Here is a 20,790-nt window from a genome sequence, read left to right on the forward strand (position 1 = left end):
GAATATTTATAACGTATATTATGCTAATTCATTCAACTTATTTACAAGTAAGAAACAACCCAATGCACCGACGAAGTTCTTAAATTAGCAGACATATTGCTAAGCCACTGTAACATATAACGATCTAGAATTCAAAATCACAACAGAAACCGTGAAAATGTAATTCATGGCACAACAATTCCCTAAAATTTTTGAACTCGTGCCTGTTTCCATCTGCTTACTATGAATATTTATAACGTATATTATGCTAATTCATTCAACCTGCACGTCTATTGTTCATTAACTATCTAACTAACTTTCTTTTCAAAAAAAAAAAATCTATCTAACTAACTTTCTTTTGTCATAATTATATCTAATTAGATTATTTCTAACAAGTTGCTCTTTGCGATAAAGACATTAGGTATGTGTAAATATGATGTATCATTCATCTTTCAAAAAAAAAATGATGTATCCTTTCTTCCACGTCTTATCGAACTAAACTACTAATGCCTCCAGGAAACTTATTTACAAGTTCTTGAATTAGCAGACATATTGCTAAGCCACTGTAACATATAACGATCTTGAATTCAAAATCACAACAGAAACCGTGAAAATGTAATTCATGGCACAACAATAGAGCCAAAAAGGATACAAAAAGAACTAAACTAGTCAACACAGATGTTCTCCAATTTCAATCTCTCTGATCCCTCACCACCACCGTTTACAAGCATTTTCAAACCATCTTTCAGCTCAGCCACACCTTCTTCAAGAACCGCGCAAACCGGAAAAATCCTCACTCCTTTCACTCTCCTCTCAAGCTCCTCCAACCTCTCATCGGCCCCTTCCTCATCGATCTTGTTCGCCACGATCAAAGACGACCTATCAGATAACCCTTCTTCATGAAACTCAAGCTCCATCACCAGATCTCTCAGCTGCTGCCACGGTGCCACTCCTCTGTTACCATCTAGCCCCGACGCCAAGTCAACAACGTAAGCCAACACTTTGGTCCTTTCAATGTGGCGGAGAAAGTTGTGGCCTAGCCCTCTGTTCTGATGAGCTCCTTTGATAAGCCCTGGAATATCCGCTACCGTCATTGAGAAGTCATCGTAGTTGACGTTACCTAGATTTGGACGCAGCGTTGTGAACGCGTAGTGGCCTACACGTGGCTTGGCACGGGATAAGGCACCGAGGAGAGTGCTTTTCCCTGCGTTTGGCATCCCGACAAGACCAACATCAGCGATGCTCTTCAGTTCTAGTATCAGGACGGCCTCTGTACCAAGGGAACCAGATTTAATACTCGAGCGTTGTTGACCGTTATCATCATCATCAGCAGCAGCATCGTCCTCCATTGTCCTTAAAGTGGCGGTTTTAGCGAACTTGGTGCCTCTTAAGTAACGTGTAGCGCAAACGCTGCCTAAACCTCCTTCACCGCCGCGTGCGATGAGTATTCTCTGGCCTTGTTCTGTTAGTTCCGCAACATTATACCTTACTTGATCAACATCTCCTTCTTCATCGTCTTCAGCTTCCATTAGTGTATCTACATGTATTGCTACACTTTCTTTCTCAGCTTCTTCAACTTGAACAGAAGAATCTGGCGTAGTTTCTTGATGCTTGTCAGAGTTCTCAACTGATGCGGGATCCTCAACCAGCGTGCCAGGAAGGTCCCATGGATCCAAACTTGTGGGAGAGTCAGAGTGAACTTGAGATGGAATTTCACCCTCTTGAAGATGAATCACTGTTCCAATGGGCACTTGCAGGATCTGTTGGAGAAACAACAAGTAAGCGACAAAAGAAAAGATAAACAAAGAAGCAGAGGAAGACTAGTGATGTGAGTGATATATATAAAACCTTGTCTTCTCCTCTGTTTCCAATCCTGTTCTTGGAAGTTCCATGCCCAGCTTTCCCACCTTTCTGCAAAATGTATATATAATCAGTTAAGACATGAGATACATTACTTCGAAAAAGAGAGAGAGATGCATAATAAAACTTACAACATGAGGTTGTAATCCGCTGAAGTCCCAAACTGCATGTGTGCATTCTAAAATCACATCACCTCCTCTCCCACCATTTCCACCTGAACTAAAGTTCAATTACATTAACATCATCAACATTCTTCGTCTATCAATCATCACTCACAGTATTCTAGAAATCAGGTCTAGGTGTGTTTAGAGGTTAGTCTACTCGGAAACAGGAAAACTATTTTTAGAATGACTTTTTCTAAAAAAAATCGGTCAAAACGTTCAAAATCAGTCTAGGCACCAGCTTAATAAAGTTAAAACTTCTACGGTTTCTTCAACATTGATCCACTCATGTTTGCCGCTTAGATCCACATTTACATCATCAACATTCTTCGATTACAATATTTTAAATGCTGTCTATTCGGCAAGTCAGACCGAAACAATTTTTTGGAAAAACTTTTTTTTTTTTAAAGGTCAAGACACTCTAAAAAAATCAGTCTAATTGCCTCTCTAATCAAATAATAACCGCCTAACGAGTTTTTGAACATTGATCTACTAGTATGTTTGCTGCTTGCTATACATCCAGATACCAATTCCAAGTATAGAAAATCTACAAACATGATCCCAATTTATCAATCATCACATAACATTTTCAGAATAATCAAAGTACCATCTGGTTTGCCGTAGCGATCGGTACGGGTCTTGCGGGCGCTGGAACAACCGCTGCCACCTTCACCTCCACGTGCGTACAGAGTAAACCTATCTCTCATTCTAGTCTCCTGCACCATCATCATGAATCATAAACTCTAAGCAAACGGAAAGGGGTTTTTTAGCTCGAGTACTAGGAACTCAATTGAGTAGAATCTGAGTACCTGCAAAGGCGCTACTTTTTCTTTCTTCTCCGTGGGATAATCTGAGTAGAATGCTACAGGATAGCTCATCCATGGCGAGTTTTGATTTCTTCGATATGATCTCAGATATCGGACGGGGACCGCCCGGTTCAGCCACATCAAACTGTTTATGATACGGATCTCCGGCGAGCTATGAGATTGTTACAGTAAGATAAGCAGCGAGCGAGGAGACGGAGGAAAATGTTCCCGCCGTGGTGGTCGTCGGTGAAGAAAGGGGAGAACGAAGCAGAGAAGGGTTTAACTTAGTGGGCTCGGCCCAAATTACGGCCTTATTAGACGACTTTTGAAACCCATTTAGACTTTTTTTTAAACACGTGGATTGTAATTTCATGTTTGACTTGGTGAATCCCTTCCACATGTTCTCAAGGTAGCTATAACTTGTCTCTTGTTTCTCCAATGTCATGATTGGGAGATTTGAGGTGCCGTAGGTGAGTTACTTCTTGCTGAAAAAAAAAACTGAATTTGTTGCAATGATTTTACCTATAAAGGAAAAAAAAAAAGGCATTTGCAAATGATTTTAACCCTACTCTCAAAAAACTGGGACTATCATAAAAGTTTGGGGTCCAGTTCAGGACATACAAATCTCTGCACGCATTGTTTTCCGTGTCAATCTTTCTTTAACGTTTTCTCCATTATATAACTCCAACTTTTTTCCTAATGTTTTATAATCTTTTTCTTGCTAAAAAATGTTTTATAACCTTCTTGAAATGTAATATTCATAGTAAACCCGACGCCAAAGTTGAAACATTAAACTCACTGACCAAAACCAATATATACTCATAATAACTCGTCCGTCCATCCCCAGCTAGTTAGACCATTTCGGGTGAAACACTATTTTCTACTATATATTTTACTCTATTTTAGAATAATTTTATTATAGAGTTAAATTTACTCTAATAATAAACTCTATAATAGAGTAGATTATACAAGAAATTAACCATTTTATTCTATAAAGTTTATCATTAGAACAAATTCATCTCTGTAATAAAGTTACTCCAAAATAGAATGAAAATTAGAAGAGAAAATAGTAATATATTGGAAATGACCTTACAGTAAATCGATTGTGACATAAAAACTTTTTAGTAAAATATTATTTCTATATAAAATACTACTTTAACATTTCTTCAAATATAAAATATGTTGATTTTACCGTTTAAGCTGTGTGGTATGTATATAAACGTTCATATCTGAAGTGCTACTACCTATTACACTATTAGCTAGTATTACTATTAGACCATGATTAACCTCAATCTTTTAACTGAGATTCTTAGCTTCGGGTAAGAGACGGTTCTTAGTTTTTTTAGATTTTAACTAAAAAAACTAAGAACTGTCTCTTAAATAAGAGATATAAAAATCGTCTCTTAGTCGGAAAAGTGTAAAAACAGTGTCAAATCATGAGTTAAGAACCTCGGCTAAAAAACCGAAGTTAATCATGTTTTTGAGAAAACTATGTATGTAAGAACAGTTCCATTGTTGAGCATGTGCACATGGGTTTCTAACTAAATTTAATTTAGTTAATAATAAATTTTAAACCACAAATAATAATTTAGCTAATCATAAAGAAACACATAGGCAAAAGGTATGTGAGATTCTTTCGTTGAGGTTCTAAAACTAGAGTCATTTCTTTGTTTCTCTCGGCCTTTAATTTCACTGTTTTAATTGTTAAATATTTGCTTTAGATCTCTATTGAGGTTGCCCTAAATATACTATTAAGGGCGATCACAAAGAAGAAATACAAAACAGAAAGATTTTACCTATAAAAAAGATAAATATATATTACAGAGAAACCATAGGTTATGTGAGGAGAGAACTTAAAAAAAACGATATACTTTTCACACATGTTATTTTTCATTGAGTTACATCAAGTTTGTGATTTAAAGTTAAATTTTTAACTAAAATACATAATATTGAAGTGGTTACAATCCCTTGACAACATACTTCCCGTTAATCATGTTCTTAGAGATCCCCTTGACAATCCCTTGACAACAAAAGCGGTTCAAGCGTTACGGATCAGGCAGATCAAACGGATCAAGAACGGTTCTGACGAATCTAGCCGTTCAAGTGTGGATCAAACGGATCTAATACTCCAAAACATATGTTTGAATGGTGAAAACATGTAAAAGCAATCCAAAATACAATACAAATTTAAAATAATTTCTATAAAAACTATTCTGCTAATTATTTTTCTTAGATTACTTTTGGGTTAAAAATCATGTATTTTAGGTAAAATATTAAATAATTAGGAGGATTCGGATAAAAATCTCGAATGTTTTGGTTTCTTCCGGAAACTTTCGGATAGCTCAAATATTTTTTTAATAATTTAGTTTTTTAATAATATTTTCAGATAGTTTTAATAGATATTTAAATTATAAATATATATAGTTATGTTATATCTATATATAACTAATACTTTTACATATTCGGATACTCGTTTGATTCTCGGTTCGGTTCCGGATTGGTTTGTTATTTCACAAAAAAATTATAGAAACCATTTGGTTATTTGAAGGTGTTGATCAGGCTCTGGTTTGGGATAGTTTGGTTCAGTTCCGATTTTCGGTTTAGTTTTTTCTTCCACGCCTAAAATAAATGAAAGTGAATTTCATTTACAATAAATAGAAATATACCCAATAGATTCAAAAATATACATAAAAATCTAAATATGACTAAATTTTTGATATATATTTTTAAATATAACATACTTATAAAAAGGAAAAACTTAAAATTTCATATTTAAGCCGCAGTTCACTGATCTTTTAAAGAAATATGAACCACCTTGTGTATCATAACACTGTTAATTGTATACCTCCTACTTTTTACTATTATGCTATTTTTTTGTTGAATGGAGAATTAAAGGTGGTTCCTCCTCCTAAGTGATTGATCCACTTTTTAAACACTCCCCATTCTCATGCACCCACATAAAACAGACTGACACACAGATTCGTACAAGAAAGACTGTAAAAGAAAAAGAAGCTCCTAGAAATATGAGAAAAGGAGTATGTCTAAGAGTTTTACAACGTAGCATCCAGAAAGACACGGATTTGTATGATCAAATCCTTTGTCAGCAAACCCTTTTTTACTTTATGAATTATCCTTATCTTTTACATCAGAAGATTCTCTTTAACAATCAATAAATGATAAATCATCAGTAATGTTCATTATGGGATCAGACAAAAAAAAAACTATACCCATAAATGGAATAAATTAGAAATAGCTGAAAACCATTACATATTCCATGAGCTTTAGTTTAATAGGTGTATAAATTGAACTATTACACACACGTAACTTCAGAATCAGTTCAACCATGAAACCACACAGTACAAATATTATATAAGTATATAACACATACCTGATTATATTTAAGTACGTTCTTAAGCTGTAGAACCACAAACTCAAATGCAGATACCTTAATTAGTTTGTCTTACTCTTAGTACTTCCCACTATAATTGTCCCGCCCACGTACTCATCTGCATGCATTTTATAGTGACCCTTCGTTGTCATTTAATTCAATCGCCACGTCGTAACATTCACTGATATATGATCCAGACACAAAACCTCACACGAGTTGGTGATGATCGTTAATTAGAAGGATCTGAGAAATCCGAATTTTTCCAAACATACTGGTTTATTTGATTCACCGGAGGTGTCAAGCCGGAGACCGGTCCAGACAAGCTAACTAGATCGGGTTGTTCTTCCATATTCACCGGACCTGTTTGGTAAATTCTCGAATCAACCATGGAAGTAGGGGAAAAAGAGACGTTATTTCTGATATTTCCCTCGTTCTGGAAAGCATGTAGCCCTGACGTTGGATCGAAGAGAGTGAATCCACCGGACCCCATTAGGTTGTTTTCTCCGTTGTTGTTGTCATTGTCATGAATGTTTCCGGTAACTGGAGCTACATTATTTCGTCCATCTCCGACATGAAGAAACCCTAAATCGTTCATCAAACCTGCACCGTACTGGTGAGCTTGGTTGTTGCCATTAGCGGCAGCTAAGTTCAAACCGATGCCTCCGAGTTGAGTGAGATGTTGAAGAGTTGGTAAAAACGGGAACTGATGGTTTGTCCCTAGCTGTCCTGAGCTAGAACTTGGAGCATTGACCGTGGGAGAAGGCAGTATTGATGACGAAGAAGGAGATTTTGAACTACCATTTTTGTTCTTTTTGCTATTTCTCCGGCGGCGTCCACCTTCGGGGATGTCTCTCAATTTGCCGCCATCTGTCCAGTAGCGGCGGCAAGCCTTACTGTAGTGGCGAGGCTGAGTGGGGTTGTAGTTGTTGTAGTAACAGAACTTAGTGTTGATTGAGTTGCATCGAGGACAATTTTGGGCTGCCTCAGGCCGAGGAGCTTTGGGCTGCCTCGCTCTCTCCGCCATGTATCCACCAAGCATGGCCGGAAGAACACTGGAGGCAGCGGCATGGTGGATGTTAGGGTTTGATGGGAAAGGTGGAAGTTGGTGAGAAAGTAGTTCGTGGCCATTCACTAAACTTCCATTTTCTCTAAGCTGAAGCTGACTCGGATTCGTAGGCTGAAAAAGTTAATCAAAATCAGAGTTAAAATAAAGAACCAAGAAATCAGATATTTCAGACTGTTGTAATTTTGTTTAATAAACAGGAAATACCATATAATATATGTTGGGATTTTAAAGAAGAAAAAAGCCGATGAGAATAGGAATATATTTTGGAAATGAATCAAAACTATTACTAATTAAACGAATTAAATCATCTAAATTACAAAAGAAAGAGAGAGGAAGACAGAGAGAACATTTAGTAATGGAAGATCAAAGAGATGAAACCTGTGACCAGTTGGATGAGAAAACCATTGTTCTTCTATACCCTTTTTATATCTTTCTACTTTCTTCTTTAATAAAGTTTAATGGATCTTTAATTTAGGGAAAACTCTAAAGGAAATACTTGGTGAGGGAATCAAAGAAAAAGGGCAAAACCAAAGAGAGGAAGCAAGACGCCCTAAGAGAAACGCGAAGAGAGCACAAAATCAGTAAGGAAAGTGAGAATAACCCAGTATCCGACCACTAAGCGTGATCGACTAGCCCACCGGGCTTATGCCCATGCCATTACAGGAATTTTTAAGCCTCCACTTAAGGGCCCCTGGTTACGCAAAGTGGTCTGGGAGGCGAGAGAAGCCCATGTAAATTCTCTCGTGGCCAACGCGGATCGAACCCAGGGCGGGCACTCCAGCCGGAGTTCCTTTACCACTAGGCCAACACGCGTTGGTTGTAAGGAAAGTGAGAAGAGAGAAGGAGAACAAAGACAAATTAAAGGGAACACAATGTTTTTTTAACGAGAAAATGAAAAGGAGTTTTGGTTCTTTTTATGATTTCTAAACATCTCCTCATGTGTATACGCGTCTATAATTCATCTATGAGACTTTTTTTATTTGTCATTCCCTTTTTAGGGTTCTGAGTTAGGGAGATTTCTTCACCTATAAGGTTCCTCTCAGAGACGTCTATGGAATAGTACATATATAGGGGAACAAATGTTTTGAAAAGATTGTATCAAGAGATTATCAAGCTATTTCCGTGGAGAAAATCTAATTTAATAGAATTTATATGCTGATACCCATTAATTAAATAAATTGATTATAGTAGTGAGATTATAGACTATTACTTGGAAGACGATATTATATTACTAATCAAATGTACAGTCAATTTATAAATTTGTGCAAAAATTCCTTTAAAGATATTTAAAAATTCTTCCCAAGTTTAAAACAAATTACGGAGTCTATTATCTAACTGAAAATAACGTTAATTTTTTTATGTGTTTATAACTACTAGATTTTGATGCGCACTTCAAAAACACTATTTTTGGTTATCAATTTGCATTTTGGAAATGTTATACATTATTATTCTTCTATTATATCAAAAAATGATATTTATTTAAACTTAATTAGTTTATTTTATTAGATTTTGCATGTACACTTTTATATGTAACTTTATAGTAGGCATACATATTTAGCTTGGATCCAGGTCTAAGACAAAATACCTACTGGATGTATTTTTGGATCTACGGGTTTCGGTTAGGTCTGAATCTTATCTGAGACCCTACCGGCTACCAAATACCTTAAATTTTTCGTGTATATTAGACATATCTGGATATTTAAGATATATTTTGGTATTATGGATATGTTTGATTTAAAAAGTGATGCTATCAAAATTTTACTTATATATTTTGGGTTGTGGAGTAAAATTTTGTGTATTCTTTGGTTCTTTAGTTCATATTTTGGGTAAAAATATGAATAAAAATTATTTGAATATTTGAGTTATTGATTGAGTCTATATTTTTTGTGTTTTAGGTATTTTGTGTTTCAGGTACTTCAAGTTTTTGGGTCTTAAATATCCAAATCTACCTAAACCCGTCATGTACCTAAAAGTTATAGTTATTTTAATAATGAATCCGAACCGACTCAAACCCTACGGAACCAACCCAAACCTAAACCAAAATTGCTAGATATTTAGTTGATCTAAATGTCTAAAATCCAAAAGAAACGATCCATATACAGCCTGAAGAACAGAATATTAAAATTTACTTTTTTATTATATGTTATGTGCATTTTATAAAAGTAACATTTGTTAAGTTAATGAGACTTATTTGCTATATTTTTTTTAATTTAATATTGCAATCCCAACAATAATCTAATGACATAATATGTACCTTTCTACAATGTCCACGATGTATGATATCATTTGTTTTTAATAGTATTGATATTGGTATAGCACGTTAGTTAATTGTAGATGTTATAAGCATAAGTATTTAGTACACATAAGTATATTTTGGTCTCTATGAAAAAACAAAATATACTTATGTCTATAAAGCTAATGAGCAAACAAGATAGAGCTAATGAACTTATGTCTATAAAGCTAATGAACTTTAATAGAATATACAGACCAAAATATAGTTATTGTCTATAAAGCTAATGAGCGAACAAGATAGGCGTTGTAGCATAGTGGTAAGTGAAGCTTTTCTATATTGTCATCTATGATAAACGATAAATATTTTAAAATGTCATCTATGATAAAACGATGTTGTTTTGAGTAATATAACGGTTGACTAACACCATATTAGTCAAGGTAGATTTTATGTATACGAACCAAAGTTTAGGTCTACAATTCAAATTAATTTTTAGTTTCAGTCATATTTAGCATTTATGTTTTGTTTGGATACGAAAATACCATTTTCCCGTAAACTCAGAGTTGAAAATTTGCTGAGAACAAAATTGCTACTATTTGATAGTTTGAGATTCAATTTTGGCCTCTGCAGGTTATATGTGAGTCTAGTAATAAATAATATAACTATTTTTTAACATTGGTCGGAAGACATTTTAAATTTGGATCATATAATTTAGTACTAAATGCATTTTTCCGAAACCAAATGATCCAACCGATAGAACATATAAAACAAAATATATAGCTATTTACAATTACAAAACCGGATGTTATCTATAAAAGTAGTTATATATACATTTATTCAACAAAAAATATACATCTATTAAAAGCATGTTTTGCTCTCATCAAATAGTTACACGAGGTAGCTAGGAGGAATATAATTATACACATGTTCTTTCTTTGACTGTCTGTTCTTTATATGCTTTCTTCTAAAATTCAACTTAATTTACACATGCTTTCCTCCAAATAATGTGTTAGTGAAAAGACGATTGTTGTTTATGCAAATCATGAGATTTTGAACCACATTTTCTCAGAATTTTAAAATTTTTACAAATGTTCTTACAAGTTTTAGAAATTAAGCTTAAACAATATATTAACCCTTCGCAAAACCTAAAATGTATGGTATCTTAGAAAATTTCCGAAGTTAGCGTATTTGGAACTAAAGTTTGTTATAGGTTATTTTCAGAAATAATTTTTTTTCTTAAATGCAAGAAATAAATTAGTGGCAAGTAATGGCTTTACTTTTGTCTTTATGAGTGATTTAAAGTGTATGGGTATAACTAATCAAGAACAATGACATCATAATAGTTCAGATGTCAATCCCCATATATGCGATATTAAAGCATATCATCATCATTCTCCATTACATTTTTGCTGGGATCTTGTCTATTATACGTTCAGTGTGGAGTAAGTATTTGTCATCTTCTTTTTTTTTAATTGCATCTAGCATCGAAAGTGTAAACACTAATCAGGCAAAAACAGGTGTTAGTATGTATTTACAAACTTTGTATTCAATGTAGAGACTAGATATGAATAAAGTCGGAATTCCACATTTCGGCCAAACGATCTTCACCCAAAAGATATCGGTGAGTGGTGACCGGTGATCACAAGGCAAGTTATATTTAAGGCATCTCCAACTCATAACATTATTTTAGTATTATAAAAATCACACATCGGTAGTTGAAAGGGAACCTAATCAATATATAAAATAGATAGATAAATCAATTTATCACCGATTGGTTTTAAATTGAAATTCCATTTACATTAACATGGTATCATTGCCGATTCATAAAAAATGCCACCATTATCTGAACATTCCGGGATTGAGAATCAAAAAATCACCTATTGGTATACATAAAGATCATCTCTTAAATTGTACTTATCTAGGATATTGATTAGTTAGAGTTGTATATATCTCATATATATTCTTTACTAATGTCTTGTATAAATATACATCATGTGATTAATAAAACACACAAGTTAACATAAACTCTATACCACCATTTCGAAAGTATTATACACAAAGTATCCTACATCGGTAGTTGAAAATGATCATAATCAATATATAAAATGGATGAACCAATTCACTTATCACCAATTGTTTTAGATTGGAAGCTCATTTATATTAAAAAAACACACTATTTTAATGTAGTTTTAACACTAAAAATAAGTTATTCTCCAACAACAACACCAAACTTAACACTAAAAGTTATCTTACAATATTATAAGTATTTATGTTTTTACTTGTTATATATTTTATTGTATATTTTATTAATAAAATAAATGAATAGTATTTTAGTGGAAGTGAATAATGTTTTTAGTTTGGTGAATAGTATCACGCCAAATTTGGTATATGATTATAGTATTACATTATAATGGTGTGATTTTTAGTGTTGGATCGGAGAAGATTTTTTTTGTCAAAATTATAATAAAATAAAGTTTTAGTGTTGGGTTGGAGATAGCCTAAACATAGAATAAACTAAACTAGTTCTGGTGTATTTAACCTCCAAGAACATTTAAATTTATTTAATACAGTTTTTGACATATAAATTGAAGTTTACCTACTTGAAAAACCTTAATTTAATAGTATAATGATCAACTTTCAAAAAATCGTTAAATGGTAACTAGGCGTTTTATAGAGTATTAGCGACTAGGTGAAACGAATTATTGATTTATTTATATATATTTTACGTTTATATAAATATTTTAGTTTTTAAATTTAATTATAAAAGTTTGATTAAAAAATTATTATAAAAGTATTGTGATGAGTTATCAAAATTAGATATACAAAAACAAAAAGAAACTAGACAAATAATTAGACTTATTCTAGCAGTATTGCTTAATTTGACATATTAAACTGATTTAGATTGATTTAAACCTATTTATAACAGTTAAAATTGATTTGAATCGTATAGATTAGTATAAGTCTAGTTTTACAAAAATTGTTTCGGTTAAGACCACGCTGCCGCCTAAGCGGGATCTATATGCCGTCTAAACCGATTTTTAGAACTTTGATAATGACTATACATTCAATACAAAAAATGAAATGATGAAGATTCATATATTTTTACAAATTTTCTTATCTATATTTTAGTAAACCTAAACAACGTACTAGAAGAAAATTCAATGTCACTGGTCTTCTAGTAGATAAATTTTGTATTGAACTGAAAAGTCGCTCGTTTGCGACTACAACTTTCATATATTGGCCAAAATATTATGTAACAAAACGTACTACTTGTTAAAAGAGCTTTACATTTTGCAGTTTGTCTCTACATTTTCTCTACTCTTTTTCTCCTTTTGATCTTTCTCTTATCTCTTCATTGATCACTCGTTTGGTTTTTTGACGTCATGACTCGTTTAGTTTATAAATTGCGAAACCTCTTTGTCAGAAAGGGACCGCCAATATAATAGCCTACTTGCAACATTATTGTAACACACTGCTTCGAATGGGCCAAAACTCTCCACCGCGAATAATCTTAATATGTTTTTTTTCTTAATAAGCTAAAAAGAGAAAGAAAATATAAGGACGTTCGTGCATGAATCCATCACGCAGACCTTTTCATATACCAAACCATCATGTTCACTCTTATTGTTCTTCGTCTTCTATCGCCTTTTAAATTGGATAAATACGCATTTGAGATTTACTTTTACAGATTTTCCTCGGAAAATGTGTTTCAATTAAATTCATATATATGGTTACAGTCATAGGAATATGGTACGGCAATTCCCTTAAATAGTTTTTTTAAGTTTTTGTTGCATAAATAGTCTTCGAAAAATAAAATGACTATACTATTCTTTTTTATTTTGAAACTTTAAATTTTAATTTTTTAAAATTTGAAACTTCATCTCCTAAATTCACATATTAACTCTAAACCATAATTCTTAATTAGTTAACTAAATGAGTATAAATTAATATTTTGCTCTTTAATAAAATCTTTTTTAGCAATTTTCCTATTTAAAAGTTATTTTGTGAAAATAAACTAAAAATGATATCTAAGAGAATTTCTTATATGGTATTACTGAGAAATGATTAATTATAAACATATAATTAAAACTAAAGGTAGTCCTGAACGTTCCTATAGATTGCTACCGAATTTGTAAGTCACGTATGCCGCTCAAGCATAATCAGCTTGTCCTGTCACTGGATGCAATCTATAGGCAAATTGACAATGAAATGCGAAATACTATCACTGCTAAGAGAGAAAAGAAGCTCTTCCTCGACCTTAGAGCATCATTATTGGTGGGCAGAGCCCTTAACTTTTTTTTTTTTTTTGGTCATCAAACACTTAAGGGTACATAAGGGCAGCCCTTATCTATGACCAAAAAAAAAAAAAAAAGTTAAGGGCTCTGCCCACCAATAATGATGCTCTTATGGCTAAGTGGATGTGTTGACCTTTGTTTGCTCATCTACAATTTTGGTTACTACCTTGTTTGAAAATCTTTTTTGGCAAGGTGTAACATAATCTAGATCTACTGTACTTGTAAATCTAACTTTCATTTTAATGATATTTACCCTTTAGCAACAAAAAGAATATATATATATTTTTTTTCTTTTATCAAAAAAAGTAGCAAAGTTTACTAAAAAGTCTCTCCTCTTTTTGTTAAACATGCAAAAAGAGTTCTTCACATAAACGTACGATTGTCTTATATTACAGTTTACTGGTTAGTATTTAATTTCGTCAAACATGTACGCGGTAGCAACGCAGTGGTATTGCCTCTAGGGCTGCGATCATGTAACTAGGTACAGCCTTAAGTTATAGATTTCATGCAAGCACTGCGTGTGAACCGTTTAAGCGGTTTTTGTTTGCCGAGAACCCTTTGCCAAATGGCAAACTCACTCTCTAGAATTAGTTGAACGCTTCAAACCAAACTTGAATATCCGATGCTAAATTAGAAAGATATTAATAATTTCATAGGTTTTTACAGGTTTGTATTATGTGTTTTTGTTAAGTAAATGTAATTTAAATGTTTTAGGTAATTAATGATGTCATGGCAATAGTATAAATAAAACGTGGAAGAAATGATAAGGACAGGAAACAAAAAGCAAGAACATTAGTGGTGTGGGAATCTGATTCCTTGTCAATTAATCGCACCGCCGTCACCCTCGGCTTTTTTCCTCTTAAGCTTTTTCTCTGTTAAAAGCTTACTCCTTAATCTTTTGTACATGTAATTTAAGCTACACACATATATATACCTCACATGTCCACATACATACGTGAATACATACATATACGTACATTTTAGTTGGAAATTATCGATCTAGACCTAAAAGTTGCAAAAGCTTAAGTGAAGGTAGTAATCTAAGAAATTATACTAGAATCATAGTGTCTAGTTTTCTTTTTGTTTTTGGCTGTGATTTGTAGGATTAAAAAGCTGATTGCGTCAACTTCAACACATGATTGTTGAAGCTGACGCAATTGTTTTTATTTATCACGAGTTTTGGCAAGACTAGCATATAAAGCAACAACAAAATAAACATCAAAACGAATGCACGAATTGTAAAGCATCAGTTCTTCATTTTTTTTGTTTTACCATTTTCCTTCTAGACATTTTTCTTCGGTTCGTGTATTCAAGTATTTTTTAAGTTGTAGTTTCCTTTCAGATACATCTTTTGGATTTTATTTATTTATTTTGTCACTTTTTTCATTAGCAATTTCTTGAGTAAATAAAAATAAGAGCACAAAATTCATCAGTTGGCTAATTTATAGACAATTTCTTAAGCAGTGAGAAAAAACCAACTTTCTATTTATACTAAAGGGGTTCTTTATCTTTAGTATAATGTTATTTTGATAAGTATAGATCTAACTGGTGACCAAAGAATGAAGAGGAATAATGCATGAAGAAGAATATTAAGAAATAATGCATTCCATAATATTTCTAACAAGTTTTACTATTCACAAGGATTAGTCATTCTATTTTATTCATTCGCATTCTTTTTATTATAGAGAATTAAAGAATAAATTTTTTCATCACTAAATTTATTATAAAATAACCGTTCCTCGTTATTCCCATACATTCTTTTTCTATTTGTTTCTAATATTCCCTAGATGATTACCAGTTAGACTCTAAGCAATCATTATTTTTTCTTTTTCAAAATTTAGAAGTAAACGTTTTTAGCCTTTTTATTACCACTTAAAATGACAATTAGCTAATAGGTATCTAAAAAAGGTATTTTGCAGGTTCTTGTTTGAGAACCTCTATCTCTTTCTACTTTGTATTTGTTTGATATTTTTTCTTTCAGATATTCAACCAGAACTTTCAGTCTTGCACGTTTGAGGTGCTCTAAGGGATTGTTAGTATCTAACTGGAATTCTTAACACTCTATTGTGTTAAGTTTCGTAAGACTGAGATATCCATTTCATTGGTCATGATCTCAGAGCCTCAGTACTAGTCTCTATGTTTTCGTTCAGGATTCATTCCGATCACTTGACAAACATATATATATATGTGCGCGCGCGCGTTTGTTTTAAATACAAAGCAAATGAAAATTCTTTGATCATTAGTAATGCTTAATGGTAATTTCAAATGTTTAGCTAGCAAGCTATGGTCCTATGGAAAAGGGTACACAAATCATACTATGATCTGATAGCTTACCCCCGTCCTGCATGATTGCAAAATCCTTATTTTCAGCGGATAAATGAGCCTCGCCGATTATTTGTTTAAACGAGAAAACTATTGATTTTGGTTTCAAAAACAAATACATCTCTCTTTTACATTATTTTTTTATGTAGAGTTTACTAAACTAAGAACATTTAATCAAATTTGTTTGAGATTCTTCAGTAGGGGTACGTGAACCCGTGACACGCCTACGTCCGTCTGCCCCCGTGATCCACTCTTTGATTGGTACTCATTTAACGTGGCTACCAATGCGGACAACGATTCCGTCGGTGTCTCGCACGTAACCAACCTTCTGTCCCCATTCCTTGTCCTCTGGCTCGCTGACCGCCACCGCACCGTTTTCCACAGCCCTCTACACAACGCACCATCTCAAACTCATATAAACAAACAAAAAAAAACGAAAGAGGTTGACATAAGCAAGTACAGAGAGAGCGTATAACTCGTTAGTTTACCTTGAAGGCGGCATCAACATCCGGGTAACAGAAGCAGAGTTCGATTGGTGCTCTCTCACGGTCTGAATGAGTACCCTGTACCTTCCCTGTTAAGTCGTCGGTCTCATGCTGGTGAAGCGGTGTGAACGCTATCGTCGTTTGTCCGCTCTCTAGCTCCCCCCACCTGTACATGTATCAGTTTCTCTCCCTCATCAAAAGCCAGAATAAAAATTGTGGCAAACACATGAAGAAAAATGCTTTAATTGACACCCTAATTACAAACTTGAGAATACAGACAATAGTATTTTTTCCCCTAAATATATCGGGACTTCACACAATGGAATCTCAAAATTCTAGAGTTGTCGATTCTTGAACAAATACGATCCTATATCGAACCATTTGCATATATATCTTTACACAATATGAGAGAATTACAAATATATACAAACCTGTGGGAATCGTCAAGACGACGGACGTTGTGACCAAAGGCTCTAGAGTAAAATTCTACGGATTTGGCCACATCCTTCACGTACACAACCGTGTAAGCAAACGCTGGTCTCATGATATTCGACGCCATTCTTTTCAGTCCTGATTCTCCGATCCAAAAATCTGATCCCTTCACAATCACAATGCTCATCATGAAACCTCGCATCACGTCTATATTTGTAAGATCTCTCTTTATGGTCAGCTCAACACGTGGGCGACTGCATGCAACTTCGTGTCTAGGCTGTTTGCTGACACGTGAGCTTTTAAATGAGCTATTAACCTTTGACCCAAAAAGAAAAGCTTTTAACCTTAGTTTTTACAAATATACAAACCTTTATTAGTTTTTAAATCTCTGTTTTCCAACATACACCACTACGTTTGTTTGGCATTATCACATGCTTTTTCAAAACGTACTAATTTCAAATTTCAGACTATTTAAGAGTGAGTTTAGGTGTCATAGCACAAGTTTTAAAGTATTTAAGATTCAATACTGTATTTTTAATCTAATTGGTGAAGACCTAACACATTCAAATTGTCAAAGTAATTTTTATTCCACATAAATAACATATATTAAATTATATTTGGTCATGTTATACGGGATAAAAAAAAATACAGGATCTAGACGAAACCATAATTGTGGACTGATCATAACTTGCATAAATATGTTGCCAACATAAAGAAAAGACATCAAACTGATATCTAGAAATACAAAGACACTGTAATTCTAATTGGTCAATCATAAAACTCCTCGATCATCTTGGCAACATTTATGCAAGGTCAATATAAGATCTTCTGATTGCTATTGCTTAGCTATGTTATTGCCCATAAAAACCCGTATAATTTCGTATGGTGAGACGATAAATTTTCCACCAGTTCAGTGCCGGGCCCTTAGTATTTTCAGACCGGAAGCAATTGAGAAAAACAAGGCCTACTAATATACAAAATATTACGTAATTCACCTTAACAAACAAGACATATAAAAAGTATATATTAGGGAAATGGGCTTGTGCGAAGAATCAAATCCAATACCTATCTTTTAAAAATTGGTATCATTCACTATTAGACTACTTAAAAGAAGTTTATGGACTTATGGCCGCTATGCTACTAAACCAAAAAAAAAAGCCGGAAGCCTTCTACAGCTCCCCTCAAGGCCGCTACTGCTCCGTTTTATCTTATAGGCCATCTTGAGAACACTTATCTAAAGATATGCAAAATATGATACGACTCACAAGAATCAGCGTATAATGTCTGAATTTGGACGACGAAATGGTGCACATATGCAGTTTTGCGGTTATTTTATATAATAAAAGAAAAAAATTCTTTACTACAATTTTCATACATCGTCCACGTTCTCTGTCCCAAAACACGATCGGATCAAACAAGCCGACGCCGTCACCATAACCCCCGCGAAAATAGAAGGCACGAACAAATCAAAACGCGATCTCTTCACCATGTGAGACGGAACACACACACTCTCCCCCGGAAAATCCATCGGAATCTTCACGAACCCATCCCCTCCGCCGCACGGAGACGACACCGTAGACACAAACGCCAACTCTGGAGCGAAAGAAGCCGCTGCCACGGTGAACATGAGGATCACCGTCCACGTTGTAGCCTGAACGATGACCGGCCAACGCGCCGAGACTCTGCGGAGAAACGGCTCCATTAGCGACGGAAGACGGTGAAACATTACGACCAAGATTTCAAGAGGGTTATTTTGGCATGGAAAGCAAAAGCTTGTTGGGCTGTCCTCTTTTGATGATGTCGCGGTTTTCGTGTGTGGAGAGGCTGCTTCTTGCACGTTTAACTAACCGCTTCTCTTTTCTTGAGACATGGAGTTGCTAATTACGAACTTACCCCTTACCTTCTGAACTCTTCTCTTCTTTTGCCCTTTCTTTCCGGGTCATCATCATCTCCTTCCCTTTGAGGCTCCCACGTTTTATGTCTACCTCATCAGAAACATTTTGTTTTGTTTTTTCAATTAAAACATAATCAGCTTGTGGTTTTTAAATTTTAGTTGGACATAAACAACTTTCAGACGTATTTTAGGATGAGGACAGCGATTAATATGTTATTTGTGGATTTGCCAAAGCTCTTTCATTATCGTTTAGTGGGTTCACCTAAATCTGATGCTTATGTCCCGAGTGTGACATGAGATTACTAAAGTTTACAACTAAATCTTTAATTCATCCATTTCAGTATCTCCAATGGCCAATGGGCGAAATTGCAAGATCAAATTAGACTCTGTTCATTTCAGTACCTCCAATTATATAACAAGCCCACAAATGTCTTCTATATCCAGTAAAATTACCAATGATCGTACTAAACAAGCCCATTGGGCCTAAGAGGAAGCTTCAAAACACAGCGTTTTAGTTTTTCTTTTTTTTTTTGTCTCTCACTTATGCTCTTTAGTATAAAAATTGATACGAAAACCCTAGCAGTCCCTCTCTTTGCTTTTTTTTCTCCGTCACTTAGCGACCTGCCAGTCTAAGGTACGATACTTACCAACTCGCGTGTTCTTCATATAGAGAAATGAGCAAGCTCGTTCGATCTTGCGTTTAGTTAATTGATTGTTTCGAAATTGAGGACATAGGATCCGAGAGCTTGTGTGACGTTTTGGGCTTGTTGATAGCGAACTAGTTAGTCTTAGCTTTGTCGTTTGTGTGATTTAATTGCCTGTGTGTGACTTAGGCTTGAGCTAAGGAGAAGAAAAAAAGAATGGTGAGAATAAGTGTACTTAACGATGCGCTAAAGAGCATGTACAATGCGGAGAAACGAGGCAAGAGGCAGGTCATGATCAGGCCTTCTTCCAAAGTCATTATCAAGTTTCTTATCGTCATGCAGAAGCACGGTTTGTTTTTTCTTTCTTCCACCCCCATCATTTTAATTTAATATGCATTCTTGAGAGTTTCGTTCCTTAGGTTGTTATATATCATTCGAAATGCAGGTTACATTGGTGAGTTTGAGTATGTGGATGACCATAGATCTGGCAAAATTGTTGTTGAGTTGAACGGAAGGTTGAACAAGTGTGGCGTTATCAGCCCTCGTTTTGATGTTGGTGTTAAGGAGATTGAAGGTTGGACTGCTCGTTTGCTTCCTTCCCGACAGGTTCCCTCTTCTTTTCCCCTTTTTTTTCTTCTAGCTACCAGATGGCGTGTAATTACTTTACTAAAGAAAAATCTAGCTTGGGAAATAGATACACTTAACACAAGGTTTAGAAGTAGTGAACGTTATTAATGAGTTTGATGTATTGAAATGTGCAGTTTGGTTACATCGTTCTGACTACCTCCGCCGGTATTATGGACCATGAAGAAGCCAGGAGAAAGAATGTCGGAGGCAAGGTCCTCGGATTCTTCTATTGATATATGTTATATGGTGAAGGATATGCCCTCCCTTTGTTTTTTCTTTCTTTTGAATTTTGCTGTAACTTTTGTTGGATAGTGGTTAAATTACTCTTGTTGGTCTCGAGTTCTTTAAATATTCATTCGGACTACATCTATCTCAAGTCTTCAGTGTAGTGTAGCACGTTCCTTATTCATATCAATGAGAATGACTTAAATGCAGACCGTTTGACAAATATTTGAATGCTCGTCTGTAAATCAATGTAAGCAGAAGTTTGGCAGGCTTGCATATGTAAACTTGTTGTTATTGAACACTTGTCATCTTAGTAAACGATCCTCTGGTTTAAGACGTCCGATACAGCAGATGATAGAACTTGCTAATTCGTTAG

The 20,790-nt window shown here is 34.3% G+C and overlaps 5 protein-coding genes across 6 annotated transcripts; 1 reads left to right on the forward strand and 4 right to left on the reverse strand.

Moving 5' to 3' along the window:
• Nucleotides 1–401: 401 nt before the first annotated feature.
• Nucleotides 402–3,076, reverse strand: LOC108857203 (probable GTP-binding protein OBGM, mitochondrial). Its single transcript, XM_018631155.2, has 5 exons — nt 2,810–3,076; nt 2,608–2,716; nt 1,971–2,053; nt 1,828–1,890; nt 402–1,739 (listed from the first exon to the last, which is right to left on the reverse strand). Exons 1-5 carry the CDS (start codon nt 2,945–2,947, stop codon nt 645–647), a joined length of 1,488 nt encoding a protein of 495 aa, XP_018486657.1. The 5' UTR covers nt 2,948–3,076; the 3' UTR covers nt 402–644.
• Nucleotides 3,077–4,708: 1,632 nt separating this feature from the next.
• Nucleotides 4,709–7,846, reverse strand: LOC108859904 (dof zinc finger protein DOF1.1-like). 2 transcript variants are annotated; one of them, XM_018633805.2, is made up of 2 exons: nt 7,639–7,846; nt 4,709–7,371 (listed from the first exon to the last, which is right to left on the reverse strand). In XM_018633805.2, exons 1-2 carry the CDS (start codon nt 7,663–7,665, stop codon nt 6,424–6,426), a joined length of 975 nt encoding a protein of 324 aa, XP_018489307.1. In that variant the 5' UTR covers nt 7,666–7,846; the 3' UTR covers nt 4,709–6,423. The 2 variants fall into 2 exon arrangements, with proteins under 2 accessions (XP_018489307.1, XP_018489308.1); XM_018633806.2 differs by lacking the exon at nt 7,639–7,846 and adding an exon at nt 7,465–7,632.
• An 8,330-nt stretch (nt 7,847–16,176) lies between these two features.
• Nucleotides 16,177–17,241, reverse strand: LOC108860868 (uncharacterized). The gene is made up of 3 exons (XM_018634718.2): nt 17,024–17,241; nt 16,596–16,758; nt 16,177–16,495 (listed from the first exon to the last, which is right to left on the reverse strand). Exons 1-3 carry the CDS (start codon nt 17,224–17,226, stop codon nt 16,373–16,375), a joined length of 489 nt encoding a protein of 162 aa, XP_018490220.2. The 5' UTR covers nt 17,227–17,241; the 3' UTR covers nt 16,177–16,372.
• A 1,053-nt stretch (nt 17,242–18,294) lies between these two features.
• Nucleotides 18,295–18,996, reverse strand: LOC108860756 (uncharacterized). Its single transcript, XM_018634608.2, has one exon. The coding sequence runs from the start codon at nt 18,748–18,750 to the stop codon at nt 18,394–18,396; it is 357 nt and encodes a 118-aa protein (XP_018490110.1). The 5' UTR covers nt 18,751–18,996; the 3' UTR covers nt 18,295–18,393.
• A 447-nt stretch (nt 18,997–19,443) lies between these two features.
• Nucleotides 19,444–20,559, forward strand: LOC108857517 (40S ribosomal protein S15a-1). Its single transcript, XM_018631510.2, has 4 exons — nt 19,444–19,552; nt 19,752–19,911; nt 20,008–20,168; nt 20,324–20,559. The coding sequence occupies exons 2-4, from the start codon at nt 19,779–19,781 to the stop codon at nt 20,420–20,422; spliced, it is 393 nt and encodes a 130-aa protein (XP_018487012.1). The 5' UTR covers nt 19,444–19,552; nt 19,752–19,778; the 3' UTR covers nt 20,423–20,559.
• The last annotated feature ends 231 nt before the right edge of the window (nt 20,560–20,790 follow it).

This window comes from Raphanus sativus, chromosome 5, assembly GCF_000801105.2.
Source record: "Raphanus sativus cultivar WK10039 chromosome 5, ASM80110v3, whole genome shotgun sequence".
In the NCBI taxonomy this organism is placed as follows: domain Eukaryota; kingdom Viridiplantae; phylum Streptophyta; class Magnoliopsida; order Brassicales; family Brassicaceae; genus Raphanus; species Raphanus sativus.